At 40.3% G+C, this 15,639-nt stretch overlaps 1 protein-coding gene across 2 annotated transcripts in view; it reads left to right on the top strand.

Moving 5' to 3' along the window:
- The window catches only part of TCP11L2 (t-complex 11 like 2), a 37,623-nt gene that overhangs the window by 14,412 nt on the left and 7,572 nt on the right, over positions 1-15,639 (top strand). Inside the window, exons 4-7 of one of the 2 annotated variants that reach the window (XR_005026045.2) lie at positions 669-889; positions 2,725-2,861; positions 6,836-6,977; positions 13,728-13,913. Coding sequence is in view for 1 of the 2 variants with exons in the window: in XM_057486447.1 (XP_057342430.1) it covers positions 669-889; positions 2,725-2,861; positions 13,728-13,915; positions 14,115-14,296 (728 nt within the window). In the remaining variant the exon portion in view is untranslated. Of the gene's footprint in view, positions 1-668; positions 890-2,724; positions 2,862-6,835; positions 6,978-13,727; positions 13,916-14,114; positions 14,297-15,639 lie in introns of those variants that run through there. The other variant, XM_057486447.1, reaches the window with a different exon arrangement.

The following is a 15,639-nucleotide window of genomic DNA, read 5'->3' as shown; positions in this document are numbered from 1 at the left end:
GGCAGTTACAGTTTTAGCTAACATTTATAAAGCACTTGCTCTCTACCAAACACTAGATCATCCATTTATCCTTACCGTAATACTGTGAGGTAGTTACTCCTGTTATTCTTTCATAGTCTAAAGACACCAAGTTCCCTGATTCACTCAAGTGTCACTCTGGCTAAGAGCCCATGCTCCTAACCACAGGCTAGTATATAAGTGCAGTGTCTGCTCTGTGGTAAATATTCAATATTTTTGCTTATATAATATATGATAAATATTTTATACCTAAAAGATACTAATGGTGCCCATGAAGTGTTTCCATTTGCTCTTCTTTAAAGGATTCTTTTGGAGTTATGATCTGCAATTTATTCTCTGTTTGCATGTATTATCTGTAAATTTTTTGAAGTTCTTTCAGTAAAATTGCTTTCTTGCCAGTTGCTTTCATTTTTATGGTTTCAGTAACTTCTCGAAGTGGTTAATTCAGAAGACAGTTTTTTTGCCTTTTTTTTTTTTCTGAGTTGAGACAGTGGAGTGCTTCTTAGACCCACCAGTCAGTGTCAACTTCTGTGGCATCCAGGGCATTAAAATATGGACAAAGGAGCTTGGTCATCAAGACACGAAGTAAAAAATGACAACCCTTATTCATATAACGATGCTGTTAATTTTTCTATCTTTTCCCCATGTAGATTCTTCTCTCTTTTCTGACTCCTGGTGGCAACCGGCTTCGCAACCAGATATGTGAAGTTTTGGACACAGACCTCATTAGGCAGCAGGCTGAGCATAGCACAGTCGACATCCAAGGCCTGGCCAGCTATGTCATCAGCACAATGGGAAAGCTATGTGCTCCCGTGCGAGATGAGGATATCAGGGAGTTAAAGGCCACTGGCAACATCGTGGAGGGGCTGAGGTTCGTACTTTTGCAGCTTGAGTTTTCTTAGAGTACCTTTGAGTTCATTCAGAAGGAAAGGTGGGGATTGGAGAACATAGGATAATAATAGCTAAAACATAGAGTAATAACAATAAGACAAACATAATAATAATAATAATAACAATAATAACCAAAAAGAATTGTTGACCCTAGAAGACAGTCAAATAAGCAAGGAGCAGGTCAATGGAGTTTTTAGATAGAATGACTGAACAAAATTGTTAGTTGACTTGTGCTGGGCCCTGGGAATGCAGGAATGAAAAAGATAGATACAATCCCTGACCCCAGGGAATTCACAGTCTAATGAAGAGACCTTGAACAAGGAATTACGTTTGTAATAAATGCTATGGAGTGGGAAAGTGGAGGGGATTAATAGGGCCTCCAGCAGGGGGACCTAGCCTAGTTAAGGATCTAGGAAGGCTTCTTTTTTAGGGTAATGTTGCTGCTATGACACCTAAACCCTGAATTTTGTTTGTTTCTCCCTCAAGTCACAGTCTGAGTCAGGAGTTCCTGGTCAAGCAGCTTCCCACATGTCATTTAGGGATGCTGGCTCCCTCCGTTCTCAGTGACAACCTCACCCAGGCCTTTGGAGTCCTGTACATTCAGCTGTGAATGGAAAAGAAACCATGGAGAAAGCATACCCACTATTTAACCACCACAGCCCAGAAGAGACACAGTCCACTAACTATGATTAGTCCCATGGTCCTACCTAGATTGAAGGAGGCCTAGGAAATGTGGTTGCTGTCTGGAAACACATTTCCCAGCCATAAATCTGCGCTGGGGAGAGGGAGCGTGGGCCTTTGGTGGTCAGCTAGCCATCTTTGCCACAGCTTCCATGAGAAAGTGAGGTGTACATTAAAATCATGAGCATCTAATCTGGTTGTATAGACAGTAACTTTTTTGTGATCCCAGAGGAAAGAGGAGTCTGCAATATTTTTTTCTATTTAGAATAACTTTTCTCCCTCTTTTGAGAATAAGGCTACATTGAGAATTAAGTGTTATGTAATAGCATTAGGAGGGTAGGAGAGGGAAACTGGTCTGCGTAAAGAGGGTAACTTACCTTATGACCTTGGGCAAGGTGATAATGTCTCAAAGTCACACTCTTCCCCACTTGTAAAATGGGCTGTATGCATGCATAAAGTTGTGCTCAGCTCTGGCAGGCTGTGGTTGTTCAGTTACGGTATCCATGCACTGAGTTACCTTTTTACCCGTGTGTGATATCAGATCTGTGGTGTTCATCTTGGTGGCATATCGAGCACCGGCTGGTGCCACTGTCCCCTACATTTCACATTCATTATCTCTTTGACTCTCCACAACATCCCCACCAAGGTTCTTTCACAGATGAGGAAATGAAGGCTCAGAGAGATTGGGTAACTTGTGTCTGGCCACAGAGCTGGCCAGTTGCAAAGCTGCAGTTGAGCAGAGGGCTGCCCTACTCGAGCGAAGTGCTTCTCCCTTGGGCCTCACTGCCCTGCCCTTTCTTCTCTTTTCTGTTTTCTTATTCCCTTATGAGAAGAAACCATATACATTATGCTCAGGATCCTTAAAATTTCAAGGACTTTCAAGTGAAAATTCCTTCTTGCATCTTCTTTGTCTCATTGTTATGACTCATTGTTTATGCCTCTCAGTTTATGGCTGGATATAATGGGTCAGCTGGAGGTATTGTCTTAAGCAAACACTCTTGAGGTCTGTGGATTAGAATTTCAAAACCACTTTAGGAATGTTTATCTTTTCCAGCCTGTAAAAATAGATAATAGTTTAATGAATTTCAGTTTGATTTCTTAATCACTTCTCTATTTTAACTCTGAAATTTTTAGACAAATATTTCACGTCCTGAACCTCATGAAAATGGACATGGTCAATTTTACAATTAGGAGTCTTAGGCCACATCTTCAACGCCAGTTGGTGGATTATGAGAGAACCAAGTTCCAAGAAATTTTAGAAGAAACTCCAAGTAAGTACAGTACAATGTGTATATACTGAAATGGGTGAAAACATGATATTTCCATTTTTGACATCTTAAGTAGTGTCAGTAAGAATTTTGGCCTTTCCAGGAAACATTTTTTTTTAACTTCTAGAATTGACATCACAAACTTAGAGCTATTTGCTCTGTGCCAGGAACTGTGCCAAGCACTATTCATTCCTTCATGCATTAAATAAAATATTTACTGAGCACCTTCTGTGTCCCAGGTACTGCTTAAGTGCTGTGGATATTGCAGTGAACAAATCAGAATGAAGTTGTGATCCCCAAGGAACTGGCATTCTGATAGACCTGACAAACAGACAAACGAACATATATTGTCAGATGTGTCATTAAACGCTATGAAGAAAAAGTAAAGGGCAGACAGTAATGAGGCAGGAATGGGGGTGGGTTTTTTTGTTTTTCTTTTAGGAGAAGTGGACTAAGAAGGCCTCTCTAAGAAGTAACATTACTCTAAGAATTAGCAGGTTTGCAAAGGAATGAGGAAGGGGCATGTGAAGAGGTAAAGGGAGAACATTCCAGCAGGAGGGAGCTGCAAGTATAAAAGCCCCGAAGCATAAACTTGTGAAGCTAAACAAACGCAAGCAGACACGGTGGCTGGAGTAGAGTGGGCAAGGAGAGAGCGGTAGGGGATGAGGTGAGAGATGGACAAGGACGGGCCACAGAGGGCTTTGTGAGGAAATGAGGGCAGTTTAGATTTCTTTCCAGATGTGATGGGGAGTCAACTGGAGAGTTTTGAGCCTGGGAGCAGCATCTGACTTTCTTTTTCTAAAACTACTCTGGCTCCTGGGTAAAGAACAGATTGTACAGGAGCAGAGGGGAACATGGGTGCCAATTAGGCGGTGTTGCAGTTGCTCAGGGAAGAAATGATGGTGGCTTGGTCCACTGGTGGAAGTAGTGAGAGGAGGTCAGATTCTAGAGGTATTTTGAAAGTGGAGTAACAAGATTTGTGGCAAGTTGGATGAGGGAAGAAAGAGAGGCATTGAGGTTTTCTCTAAGACTAAGGTTTTCACCTTGAGCAACTAGGTACATAGTGATGCCTGTTAGTGAGATGGGGGAGACTAGGAGAAAGAAGGCTGGGAGATGGTAGGGAACCAAGAGTTCAGTTTTAGATATGTGAACTTTGAGACCTTTGAGAACTTTAGGTATGAGAACTTTGAGATGTTAGGGAGGCATTAGATATAAGAGACTAGATTTCAGGGGAATGGTGGGAACTGAGGATGACCATTTGGGAATCATCGGTACATTTATGGTAGATAAAACTATGGGACTGAATTAGTAGCTAGCATGTATTAAATGCTTATAACATTCTAAGCACTTTACCTGTAGTAACTAATTTAATCTTTGCAACAATTTAGGAAATTACCCTCCCATTTATGGATGAGGAAACTAAAGCATAGAGAGGTTAAATGATTTGTCTCCATAACACAACCTGTAAGTTACAGAGCCGAACTCACCCAGGCAGTCTAGCTCACAGTCCATGCTCCTATCCAAATATTGCACTGGAGCGGATTACCTAGGTTCTCAGTGTAGATGCCAAGGAGGCCTGACCTGGGACGTTAGAGCATCTAGGGCTGAGAAGAGGGGAAGGGTCCAGCAGTGGAGACTGTGAAAGAGTAACCAGCGAGGTAGAGAAAACCAGGAGAGGGAGGTGTCCTACAAGACAAGTGCAGGTGTTTGGAGAAGGAAGATGTGATCACCTGTGACAAGTGCTGCTAAGTGGTCGAGAAGGATGAAGGCCAAGGCTTGATCACTGGAGATGACTGCCTGAGGATCCTTGGTAACCTTAATGAGAGCAGACACAGTGGGCTAGTGGACATTAAAACCGGACTGGAAGGACGTAAAGAAAGAGTGGGAGTAGAGAAACTATTACCCCATTCAATCCGCATGACCTCACAATTTCTCAGGAGGTATTGTGTTTTCTCACCAACTCCTTTCAGGTTCCCACATCCAACTCCAATGCGTGTGAGTGTTTCCCATGCATGACACCAAGCAGTTCTCAACCAGCAGGGTGTCCAAGCACTGAACTCAATTCTGACTTTATCTGCCCAGAGACAACACCAGATTCCCCCGGTTAAGGGCTCTGTCCTACAAGACTGCCCTCTACCTCCCACTCCAGAAGCCAGTTGCAAGTCCCAGGCTGTTCCCTGTGTTTCTAACCAACCAGCTACAGATAGGAGGTTCCAACAGCCTTGTTTGATTAATTTGATAGAACAGCTTACAGAACTCAGAAAAACCCTTTTTTTTACTAGTTTAATAAAGGATACTGTAAAGGATACAAGCTAACCATCAGGTGAAGAGATACATAGGGCAAGCTCCCAAATAAAGGAGCTTCTCTTCATGGATCTTGGGGCCTGGTCCAGGGGCATATGGAGACATTCTGGCTCCCCGAGTGTAGGAGCTCTCTCTGATAGAGAAGCAGGGTGCAAAAGTGAGATGTGCTTTTCCATGGGTGTTTGTGAGGTGTTCATTGCATGGTCATGATTGGCTAAATCATTGGCCATTGGCTGATTCAACCTTTAGCCCCCACCCACGGGTGGGGTCCCAAAGTGATCCAGTAACATGACAAGACACCCATTTCACCTTGAAGTGTTTTCAGTGGATGAAGACCAAATATACATCCAAATTCACATGACCAAATACATATTTTTTACAACTCTTTATCACAGGTAGGCACTCTTGTACCCTCCTTACATGTGAGGAAACAGATGCTTGATGTTGCACAGCTGGCAGGAGGCTGGCTAACTGGTTCTCTCACTGGCAAGCCTTTGACACCAGCCTCTAGACTTTAATGAAACAAGTCGAAGGCTGAGTGTGGTGATCTATCCAGCTCACCCCACCCCTCATGGACTGAGCCTTTCTGTCAAGATAGTCCATGTGATCGCCTTATGTAAACAGCCAAACAGGTGCCCCTTTAAAGGACAGGAATGTGTCCAGGGAAGAGAACATGGGTCATGGAGGCTCACACGAGGAGCAGTGTCCACATGTAGCTGGACACATTCTGCTTGGGAACAAGACAGGGTGTGCTGTGAGTGCGCCCTCCCTGTTGATGCCAATCTAGGGACTTCAGCTAAGCTCTGTAGGGCAGATTAGGATCTCTGGACGGGGCATAGCAGACAGCCAGCAGCAGGAGCTGTTTGAATTTTGGAAGGGGCCCCTCTATTAATAATAGTAGTCTTGCTAGCTGACATTTGGTTTGAGCACTTATTACGTGCCAAGACCTTACTCTGTGATGAACACTTACTTCTGTTAGATCCTCCACGCCTCACAGTAGCCCTATGAGGTGTCACTGTTATCACCCACTGTTCATAAATGAAGATGTTGAGGTTAAGGTACTTCCTCAGATGACTGCTAAAAAGTGCTAAAATCTGGACAACCCAGGAATGTCTGTGCTTCAAAGTGTGTACACTCAACCACTGTGCAGTGTGGCCTCTCCTCAGACAAGATACTAAGTATCTCTGAGGGATTGGCAGAGGGAGCTCCTACACCTGGTACCAGATATGACTAGATGACATCTAAGGATCCATCTATGGCAAAAATCTGTGACTTCAGGGCTATATTGTTTTCGGTCCATAGAGAGAGGGATTAAGGGAAATGGAACCCCACATGGAGCCTGAATCTGAAAGCTGAACTACAGTAACTGTGTTCCTAGCAGTCTTACTGGTTTCGTTTGTGTGCCTGTGTACGTGTGTACATACACGTGTTACAGAAGTCTCCACAGCTTGACTCGGGACAGCTTGTGATCTTAAGCAAATTCCTTAATATTAGGGTTGAATTACAATTTGTTCTTCCCCGTTGATTTGTTTCTCTCCTTAATACCCAGGCTTAGTAACCTGTAATTCATTGGCACCTTTCACATTGACATGGATATTTCCAGAGATTTAAGAATAGAATAAAACCAGCTGTGCCTATAGGTCATTACTGCCTAGCTCTAAATATGTTCCCAGAGAAACAGGAGTCCAGGAAGCAGAGTGATATCAGCTGTTAATTGTATCTGCAAGTGTCTCTGCCAGAAGTCAACCACTGTGCCCAGAACCAAAGTACGAGCCCCATGGCATCACACAGAGCAAAGATGCTGGATTTCTGTGGGTATGTGATTTTTATAAAGTAATTACTGGAAAATACAGAGAAGTACTCTGGGTTTCTGAATTGAGTCCAAAAATGACTTTATTTTGATGATAGATTTTACATAGTTGTCTTATTTAAAATACATCCAAGAAAGCCATAGGCAATGATTGAGTGCATGTACTAAGCATCAACAAGGTAAGCACAGTAGACCCAACATCTAAATTACCTGTGGAAAGAGTAACACATTACGCCTGGGGAACCAGACCACAAGTAATTTTTAAGATACTCAGCCAGAAAGGCTTTTATTTATTTAGATATCTTACATCTGATAAAATGCTCTCATGAACTCTTATTTCATGATTCAAAAGTCCTATAGGACATAAATGTTTTTCAAAAATACATCAAACTGCATTATGATTGTCCTTGCCTGGCACTCAAAGCATTCAGGAGCTATTTAGGGAACATTTTCCAGATGAGCAAACTGATGCTAAGCCATGACCTGCCCAAAGACAGGCCCACACAGCTAAAAGTAGTGGAAAGCCAGGTCTCCCACAGCCACACCACGATTAAACCAAACCACTGCTTTGGCTACTTTCTTTGGATTTTTCAGTTTTGTGTTATGTCAGCTGGGTTATGGTGCAGGCAACAGACCAAACTGGCTGATTGAGCAAAAAGAAGTGAATGGAAGGATGGGGACACGTCACAGAAAAGCCAAAATCTCTGAGCCTGAGCAAAGCCGGAAACCAGGAGAGCATCGGAAATCTGGGCAGGAAAAAACAAGGGAGAGCTCCTGGCTCCATTGTCAGGACAGTTGATGTTTACTTCAAAATGGACTGTCCTTGAACTCTGTGGGTGCCATTCAGAGTCCCAGCAAAGAGTCTGATGGGCATATGATTCAGCTGGTCAGGGGCCCCTTAACCGATACAAAAGAAAGCATGGAATGAGGAAAAATGATTTCTCAAAGAAAATGAGTACTAAAAGAAGGGGAGAAGGAGGTGTTGCTAAGTGTAAAAATGCAGATGTCACATAAGGGAGACACATTCTTCTAACTGAAAAGTGGGGTACTTGGTCTGAATATTTTCCAGAATATTGAAAATGGCAGCCATTTAAAGCCTTGTGCAGCTTTAGATGGTCCCATTTGTGTATTCTGCACTATTCTCCTAGTTTGTGTCAGTGGTGCCTGCTCAGAATTGTACAGGCCAAGAGCTACCCTGACCACCCCAAATCCAAGATGTAGAGTTGGCTTTTTGGGGGTCACTCAGATGTCATGCTTAAATATCATATGAGAAGTCAGAAGAGATGGGAAATGTATTCCTTGATAAATCCATATGGGGATACCCTTGATGCATTCATCTCAGAAAGCTCAAATACTAAACTCATTCACACTAAACTGGCAGATTTTATAGGACATTTCCCTGACTGAACTCTCTGGAACACTAAAGAGCACAATCAGTGGCCTTTACATAATGTAAATATTTACATGTGTGTTTGGTGTTGCTTTGTGTGACTTCAACTTGAGTGTATTGAGTTTTTGCTTAGATTCAGCAACTTAGCCAGTCCATAACCCATATCTTTAAAAAAAAAACTTTATTGAAGTATGCTATACATATAATAATGTGTCCACTTTTAAGTGTGTAGTTCTGTGACTTTTGACAAAAGAATATGCCCATGCAGCCATTACCACAAACAAGATAAAAAGTATTTCTGTCACCCCAAAAAGAATCTTCGTGACACTTGCAATCAACTTCCCTCCATTGAGGTGCACACTGAAATAATCATTACCATAGATTAGTTTTGCCTCTTTCAGAACTTCATGTTAAATAGAATGATACTCTCTCAGGCTCTATGTTCACTTTTCTGTCTAGCTTCTCTCACTCAACATAAGGCTTTTGAGATTCATCCATGTTGCTGTACATATCAAAAGTTTGTATTACTGAGACATATCCTATTATTTGATTATCCCACACTTTGTTTATCCATTTACCTGTTGGTGGACATTAGATTGTTTCTGGTTTTAGAACAGAAAACTGCTGTGAACATTTGTGTACCAGTTTTGTGTGTGCATGTTCATTCATTTCTCTTGGGTAAACACCCAACTAAAATGGCTGGTTCATATAGTAAAAATGTGGTTGACTTTATAAGAACCTGCCAATTATGTTTGAAAGGAGTTGCACCATTTTGTACTCACCAGCAATGTCTGAGAGTTCCAATTGCTTCACAATTTCACCAACATTAAGTATTACCAGTCTTTCTAATCTTATCCTTTATTGATGGTGGTGTGAAAGTAGTGTCGTTGTGGTTTAATATATATTTCCCTGAAGGCTAATGATGTTGAGCATCTTTTCATATGCTAAATGGCCATTTATTTATCTTCTTATGTGAAGTGTCATTCAAATCTTTTGCCCATTTTTATATTGGGCTGCCTGATTATTGAATAAGAGCTCTTTGTACATTCTAGAAAGAGGTCCTTTGTCAGTTTTGTGTTGTGAAAATTTCTCTCCATCTGTGGCTTGCCTTTTTCATTTTGTTAACACTATCCTTTGAAGAGAAGTTTTTAATTTTGATGAAGTTCAAATTACAGTTTGAACTTTTATGGTTTGTGCATTTGGTGAATTGTCTAAAAAATCTTTGCATATCCCAAAGTCATTAAGATTTTTTTTTATGTTTTCTTGTAGAAGTTTTATAGTTTTAGGCTTATGAACCATTTCAAGGCAATATACCTCAAGATTCATATTTTTTCATATGTATATCCAATTCTAGTACCATTTGTTGAAAAAGACTATCTTTTCTCCATTGAATTGCTTTGGCACCTTTCTTGAAAATCACTTGACCATACATTTGTGGGCTACTTCTGAACTCTTAATTCTTCTTTTTTTTAAATTGAGATATAATTTAAATGCCATTGATTTTTTAAGTGTATAATTCAGTGGTTTTTAGTTTATTCACAAGGTTATACAACTATCACTAGTATTTATTACAGAAGATTTTAATCACCCCTCCCTCCAAAAAAACCCCATACCCAATAGCAATATTTCCCTATTCCTTCCTTCCCTTACCCCCTGACAACCATTAATCTACTCTGTCTCTATGGGCTTGCCAATTCTGGACATTTCATATAAATGGAATCATACAATATGTGGTTATTTTGTGTCTGCTTTCTTTCACTTAGTATAATGTTTTCAAGATTTACCCATTTTGTGGTACATATTAGTACTTTATTATTTTTTATTGGGCTCTTTATTCTTTTCCAATGATCTATATGTCTACTCTTAGCCAATACCATACTGTCTTGATTACTGAGGCTAAGTCTTGAAATCAGATAGTGTTAGTCCTCCAACTTTGTTCTTCTTTTTCAAAATTTTGCCTATTTTAGGTCCTTTGAATTTCCATGTGCATTTTTATTAGCTTATCATTTTCTGCAAAAAAGCCAGCTGGGATGGTGATTAACATTATGGTGAATTGGCATCTTAATAATATTGAGTCTACTAACCTATGAAATAAATATCCCCATTTAAATCTTCTTTAATTTGATTCAGCAATGCTTTTGTTTTGGTATATTAGTCTTGTACTTATTTTGTTAATCTCATTTATTTTTTGTTTTTTAAATGCTATTAAAAGTGGTACAAAATTTTTGTAAAATTTTTATTTTCTAATATATAAAGATATAATTGATTTTTGAATATTGACTTTGCATTCTGCAACCTTGTTAAGTTTACTTATTAATTTGAGTAGCTTTTTGGAGTGTTCCTGAGAGTTTTCTATATATGTATACAATCATGTTGCCTATAAATAAAGACAGTTGTCATTTTTTAAATCTATATGCCTTTTATTTGTTTTTCTTGGCTTAATGGCACTATGACCTCCAGTCAAGTGCTGAATAGAAGTCATGAGAGAAGCCATCCTTGTCTTTCTAGATGAAGAATATTCATTGTTTGACCATCAAGTATGAATTGGCTGCATCTTCACATAGATGTCCTTTTTTTAAGGAAAACTTGGAAGTTTTCTTCTGTTTCTTAGTTTGCTGAGAGTTTTTAATTTAAATAGATCACTTGTTAAATTTGGTCACTTGCTGTTTCTGCATCTATTGATGTGCTTGTTTTTTTACCCCCCTCCTTTATTGTGTTAATGTGGTAAATTACAGTGATTGGTTTTTTTCTAATATTCAACCTTGCAATCTTGAGATATTTATCCCATTCCTTGGTACTAGTGTATTATCTTCATCTTATTGCCTTGGTAATGCTTTCTTAAGGATTTTTGCATCTTTACTTATGAAAGATATTGTTCTGTAATTTTCTGGCTATGCCTTTGCCTGGTTTTGGTATCAGAGCAAAGCTGGCTTTATAAAATGAATTGGGAAATATTCCCTCTCTGCTTTCTGAAACAGTTTGCAAAAAACACCTTGTGTCTTTTAGTTTGATTCGCGTTCACTGTGTACATGAGTAAATGTTTTACTGGATGGCAATAGGAAAGGAAAGACAGCTGCAGGCATAAAGGGCCAAATCAGTTTGTCACTTTGAAGACAATTTGAGCCAATCCTTACTTAAGCCCGGTTACCTCCAGAGATGGTGAATTAAGTTGGAAACCTACCATATCTATCATGCCAGATACAGAAAGCAGAGGCTTTTTGAGCACCTACTGTCTGAGAAATACCACGAGAGAAACATCTAATTAGTTTCCAAAGCAAAAGAGTCTGCCTGATGAAACCAAACATTTCAGACACCTATCAAATTGTGCAATGAACTACGTCAAGGGAAAGAGAAATAAAACATAAAGGTCAATGATTGGACTCTCAGTGATCTCACTAATGAGATGAAATGACTTGGAGGCATATGACATGTTTCATGACAATTTTCTTTTTTTAATGGAGTAGCTGTTTTTCAGTTCAGCTGCTTGAGAAATGACAGCCAGATCAAAAATTCAAATGGGGCATTCTAAGAAGGGAGAGATCCATACAATCAAGAAAGGCTTCCCACAAGGAAGAGGGATTGGGGCTGGGCCACCAAGGATTGGCAGGATTTGGACTTAGAGAACTAGAGAGAGTTTCAGGAGGGTTAGACCAAGCCTCCCTGGCAGGATATCAGGAGCATGGATTGGTAGGGAGTGAAGTCAGTGCCGTGCTCTTGGGCTTCCACTGGTCCTGGGCAATGTTTAGGTAAATGCACCGGTAAAGCCATTGCCTGCCCTTGTGTTTCTCTCTCCAAATAGACCAGGAGCTTCTTGAGTGCAGGGACCCTGTTTACTCATCTATGAACCCCACCACAGTACCTGGTTGGTAGTAGGTTTGCAGTTATCATTGAATAAATGCATGAGTGTAGAGGCTCTTATTACGGTCCACGTGAAAAACTGAGGGTACATGTATCTCATGGGGCTGATCTGCTTTTGGAGCCACATACAGCAGTCAATATACTAGCTTCTGGGAGTGAAATCTTAGCGGATCCCTTAGAAAAAAGCCATTGTTTCAATTTAAACTTGTGCTCTTTCTGAGTTAGTAGCCCTACTCAATTCTGGCTACATGTAGGATCACCTAGGGTGTTTCAACAAATGTGCCTGAGCCCCATCCAGACTGATTAAATTATAATCTCCAGTAGCTGTACTCAATATCTTTTTTTTTCTTTTTCTTTTTAAAGCTCCCTAGATGATTCTGAAATCAGCCAGGATTGAGACCCACTATGCTACACTGTTGCTTTTGTTTGAGATAACTAAGTGGGTTTATAAATTTGTCATCTGTAAATGATTAAGCTTGCAGTATAAATGCTTATTACTGCTACATTGTACTTATATCCATGATTATTTCTACTCTCTTTCTCTGTTGGATACTTTTAAATAAAAAATGCAAATCTTTTACATTTTACAAACAGAACTAGAAAAACCAAGAACATTTGCTAACTGAGGAGAAACAAAGTTGTGAAATTCTGGGGTGGTGTTGCTTTACTGTAACAAACACAGCTACTCATTAATTATCCCTATTCAAGTGCTGGGTCTGAGTAAGAATTTCAGGGTAACGCTTCTCTATTTTGTTCACTGGCTCTTTAAAAAATATTTGCACCTGTGTTCAATCTGTTTTTTTTTTTTTTTTAGCAATTGACACCTTATAAATTCTACCAAATACAAGAAATATGGTATAAAAAGAAATTTGTTTCTAGTGGAAAACCTTAGAACTAGATTTAAAGTGAAATAAAGTATGCACACCAGGATGCACCTGCCTTTTGGGAAAGGCACAGCTCTAAGCAGATACTCAGGGCACAGGACCCAAAAATGTCTAACAAGCAACCTTTAGTCTAAATACCTTCTGTGCACAAAACTCAAGGTTGTGTGTGAGCTGGCTTCTCTCTTCCCATCCAATGACATCTGCTACCGTTCTGTTCCCCCTTGTTCTTTATGGATCAGCAATACAGGTTGGCTTGTAACATCCAGAATGTGCCACATTCCCTCACTTTTATGGGTCTTTGTATGGGCTCTTCTCCTGGCCTGGAGTGACAGTCCCTTCTTCTGTCTGCCTTCTATCTTCAGGTGTCACTTATAGAACTCTGCCTCTTAGGCTCTGTCCTGGACAACCTTCACTCACTCCACTCCCACTATGTCTTCTACTATGTTTTCTGCTGGAACTGTTATTCTCTAGGTCCGTCTCCTCAACTGGATGTTAAACTCCTTGATGAGGGGTGGGGTGGCTCCATTCATTCAGGCCCCCACCTAACATAGCAGCTTTCATGTCAAACACACATGAAGAGGTCCGTTAGCTAGAGGACACATATATGGCCTTTTCACTTTCAGGTGCTCTTGATCAAACTACAGAATGGATAAAAGAATCTGTAGATGAAGAACTACTTTCTCTTTCTGAGCCTGCTTTAACTCCTGGAGCAGAAAACAGCAATAAGCCAAGCCTGAGCCCTACACTGGTGCTAAATAACAGTTATTTGAAACTGTTACAGTGGGATTATCAGAAAAAAGAATTGCCAGAGGTGAGTGATTTTTTTTTTTCTTTCCCCAAGTGTTCCAATATTTCAATTCTGAGGTCTAACTGAATCAGCTGGTCTGTACTGCATGTAGTTTAACTTGAGTGAAATCAGATAAAAATGGGAGTTTGTAACATCACTTATTTTACATTTTCACGGTATGGAGCTTTTCTTTCTCTTTTTATGTTTTAAATAAATATGCTAGACACTCATGACAGATGGAGCACGTCTTCAGGAATTGACAGAAAAGCTGAATCAATTGAAAATGATTGCCTGCCTGTCCCTAATTACCAACAACATGGTAGGTGCTATTACAGAAGGCCTACCTGAACTTGCAAACAGGTTAAAAAGGATTTCAGCTGTTCTACTTGAAGGCATGAACAAGGAGTAAGTTCCAAGTGTTTTTATCTTCTCCCCCTTGTATTAAGGCTCTGCATATGTTTCAGAGATCATGAACAACCTTGGACATCTGGATGGGATACTCAAGACTGCTTTAGAGAAGCTTATCTTACACCTTCTTTTTCTAGAATTTCTTTTACTATCTCTAAAGGCTTAGGTGTCCTTTCATAGAAAGGGTGAGGTCTTTTCCATGGCAAGTGCCAAGGTGAATGTAATATTTCCATTTAGGATGGGTGTGCAAGACGCTTCTTTGACAGTGCTGTGGAAAAAACAGACACAAATCAGAAATCCACCAAGCTCTGTGTTTGGAATGCCCTACCAAAGAGGCTTTCTGATTCAGTAATTTTGACTCCATTATTTTCCTGAAGTTAAATGTTTACCAACTTCACTGATGCAGCCTGTTCTGAAGTCTTTTCAAGTAGTGATATCTCTGTCCTTCAGGGATGCTACACAAGACCAGTGAATGTTTTGTTTTGCTAAAGTCATTTCCCATTACCAAACCTTCACTGAATTCTGGAATCCCATTTAGATTTTGCATTTAGATCATCCTTCTGGGATTCTTGTCAGGTCAGAAGATTCCTGACTTAGTCAATGACCAGAGCTTTCAGGGGGTCTTAGATGGGTCAGCTGCCTCCCCTTTCAGGTGTTTTCAGAGACTTTACTCTTTATTCCTCTCTTTGAAGGGAGATACACCTGTCCTCTCCACCCCCCTGCCCATTACTCAAGAGAGCACATAAATTAGACGATTAAATCCTGGAATATGAAGAACCAAAAGTAGCCGGGGTAGTTATAGCACCCCAAGTTCTCATTTTGAGCTAAAGCTCAGAGAGAGAATAGGGTTTGCCTTGGGCTACCCAGTGAGAAAAGGCAAAGCAAGGCCTGAGCCCTGGTCCAGTTGAGTCAAGGCCCTGCCCTTTCCACTGATTCTGATGCTAACCTGTCAGGCTCATTATTTCACATTCCAAGATCCAAGACGCCTAAAGAGAAGAAACTTTTTCTGGTTTTGCAATTGGTCCTACCTTAGCATTGCTGGAACCACACAGGGTAACTAGTATTTCCCAGAAATTTTTAATTTTTCAGCCTTTAGTGAACCCCCAAAGCTGCTTAAGTATTAATATAAAGCAAATTGGTTGCTAAGAGGATAGGCTTTTGGGTCAGGACAACCGGGTTTTGAATCCTAGCTCTGCTATTGGCTTTGACTTGTTATGTACCCTTGAACAATTCCTGAATCACTCCATGCCTCACTCCCTCACTTGTCCAAAGAGGATAATAATTGTACCTACTTTGGAGCTGTGAGAACTGGAGATGATTCGTGTGAAGCACTTAGTACA

The sequence above is a fragment of the Manis pentadactyla genome, chromosome 10 (assembly GCF_030020395.1).
Source record: "Manis pentadactyla isolate mManPen7 chromosome 10, mManPen7.hap1, whole genome shotgun sequence".
In the NCBI taxonomy this organism is placed as follows: domain Eukaryota; kingdom Metazoa; phylum Chordata; class Mammalia; order Pholidota; family Manidae; genus Manis; species Manis pentadactyla.
The sequence above is the reverse complement of the archived record's forward strand: the minus strand, read 5'-3'. Positions and strand labels throughout refer to the sequence as shown.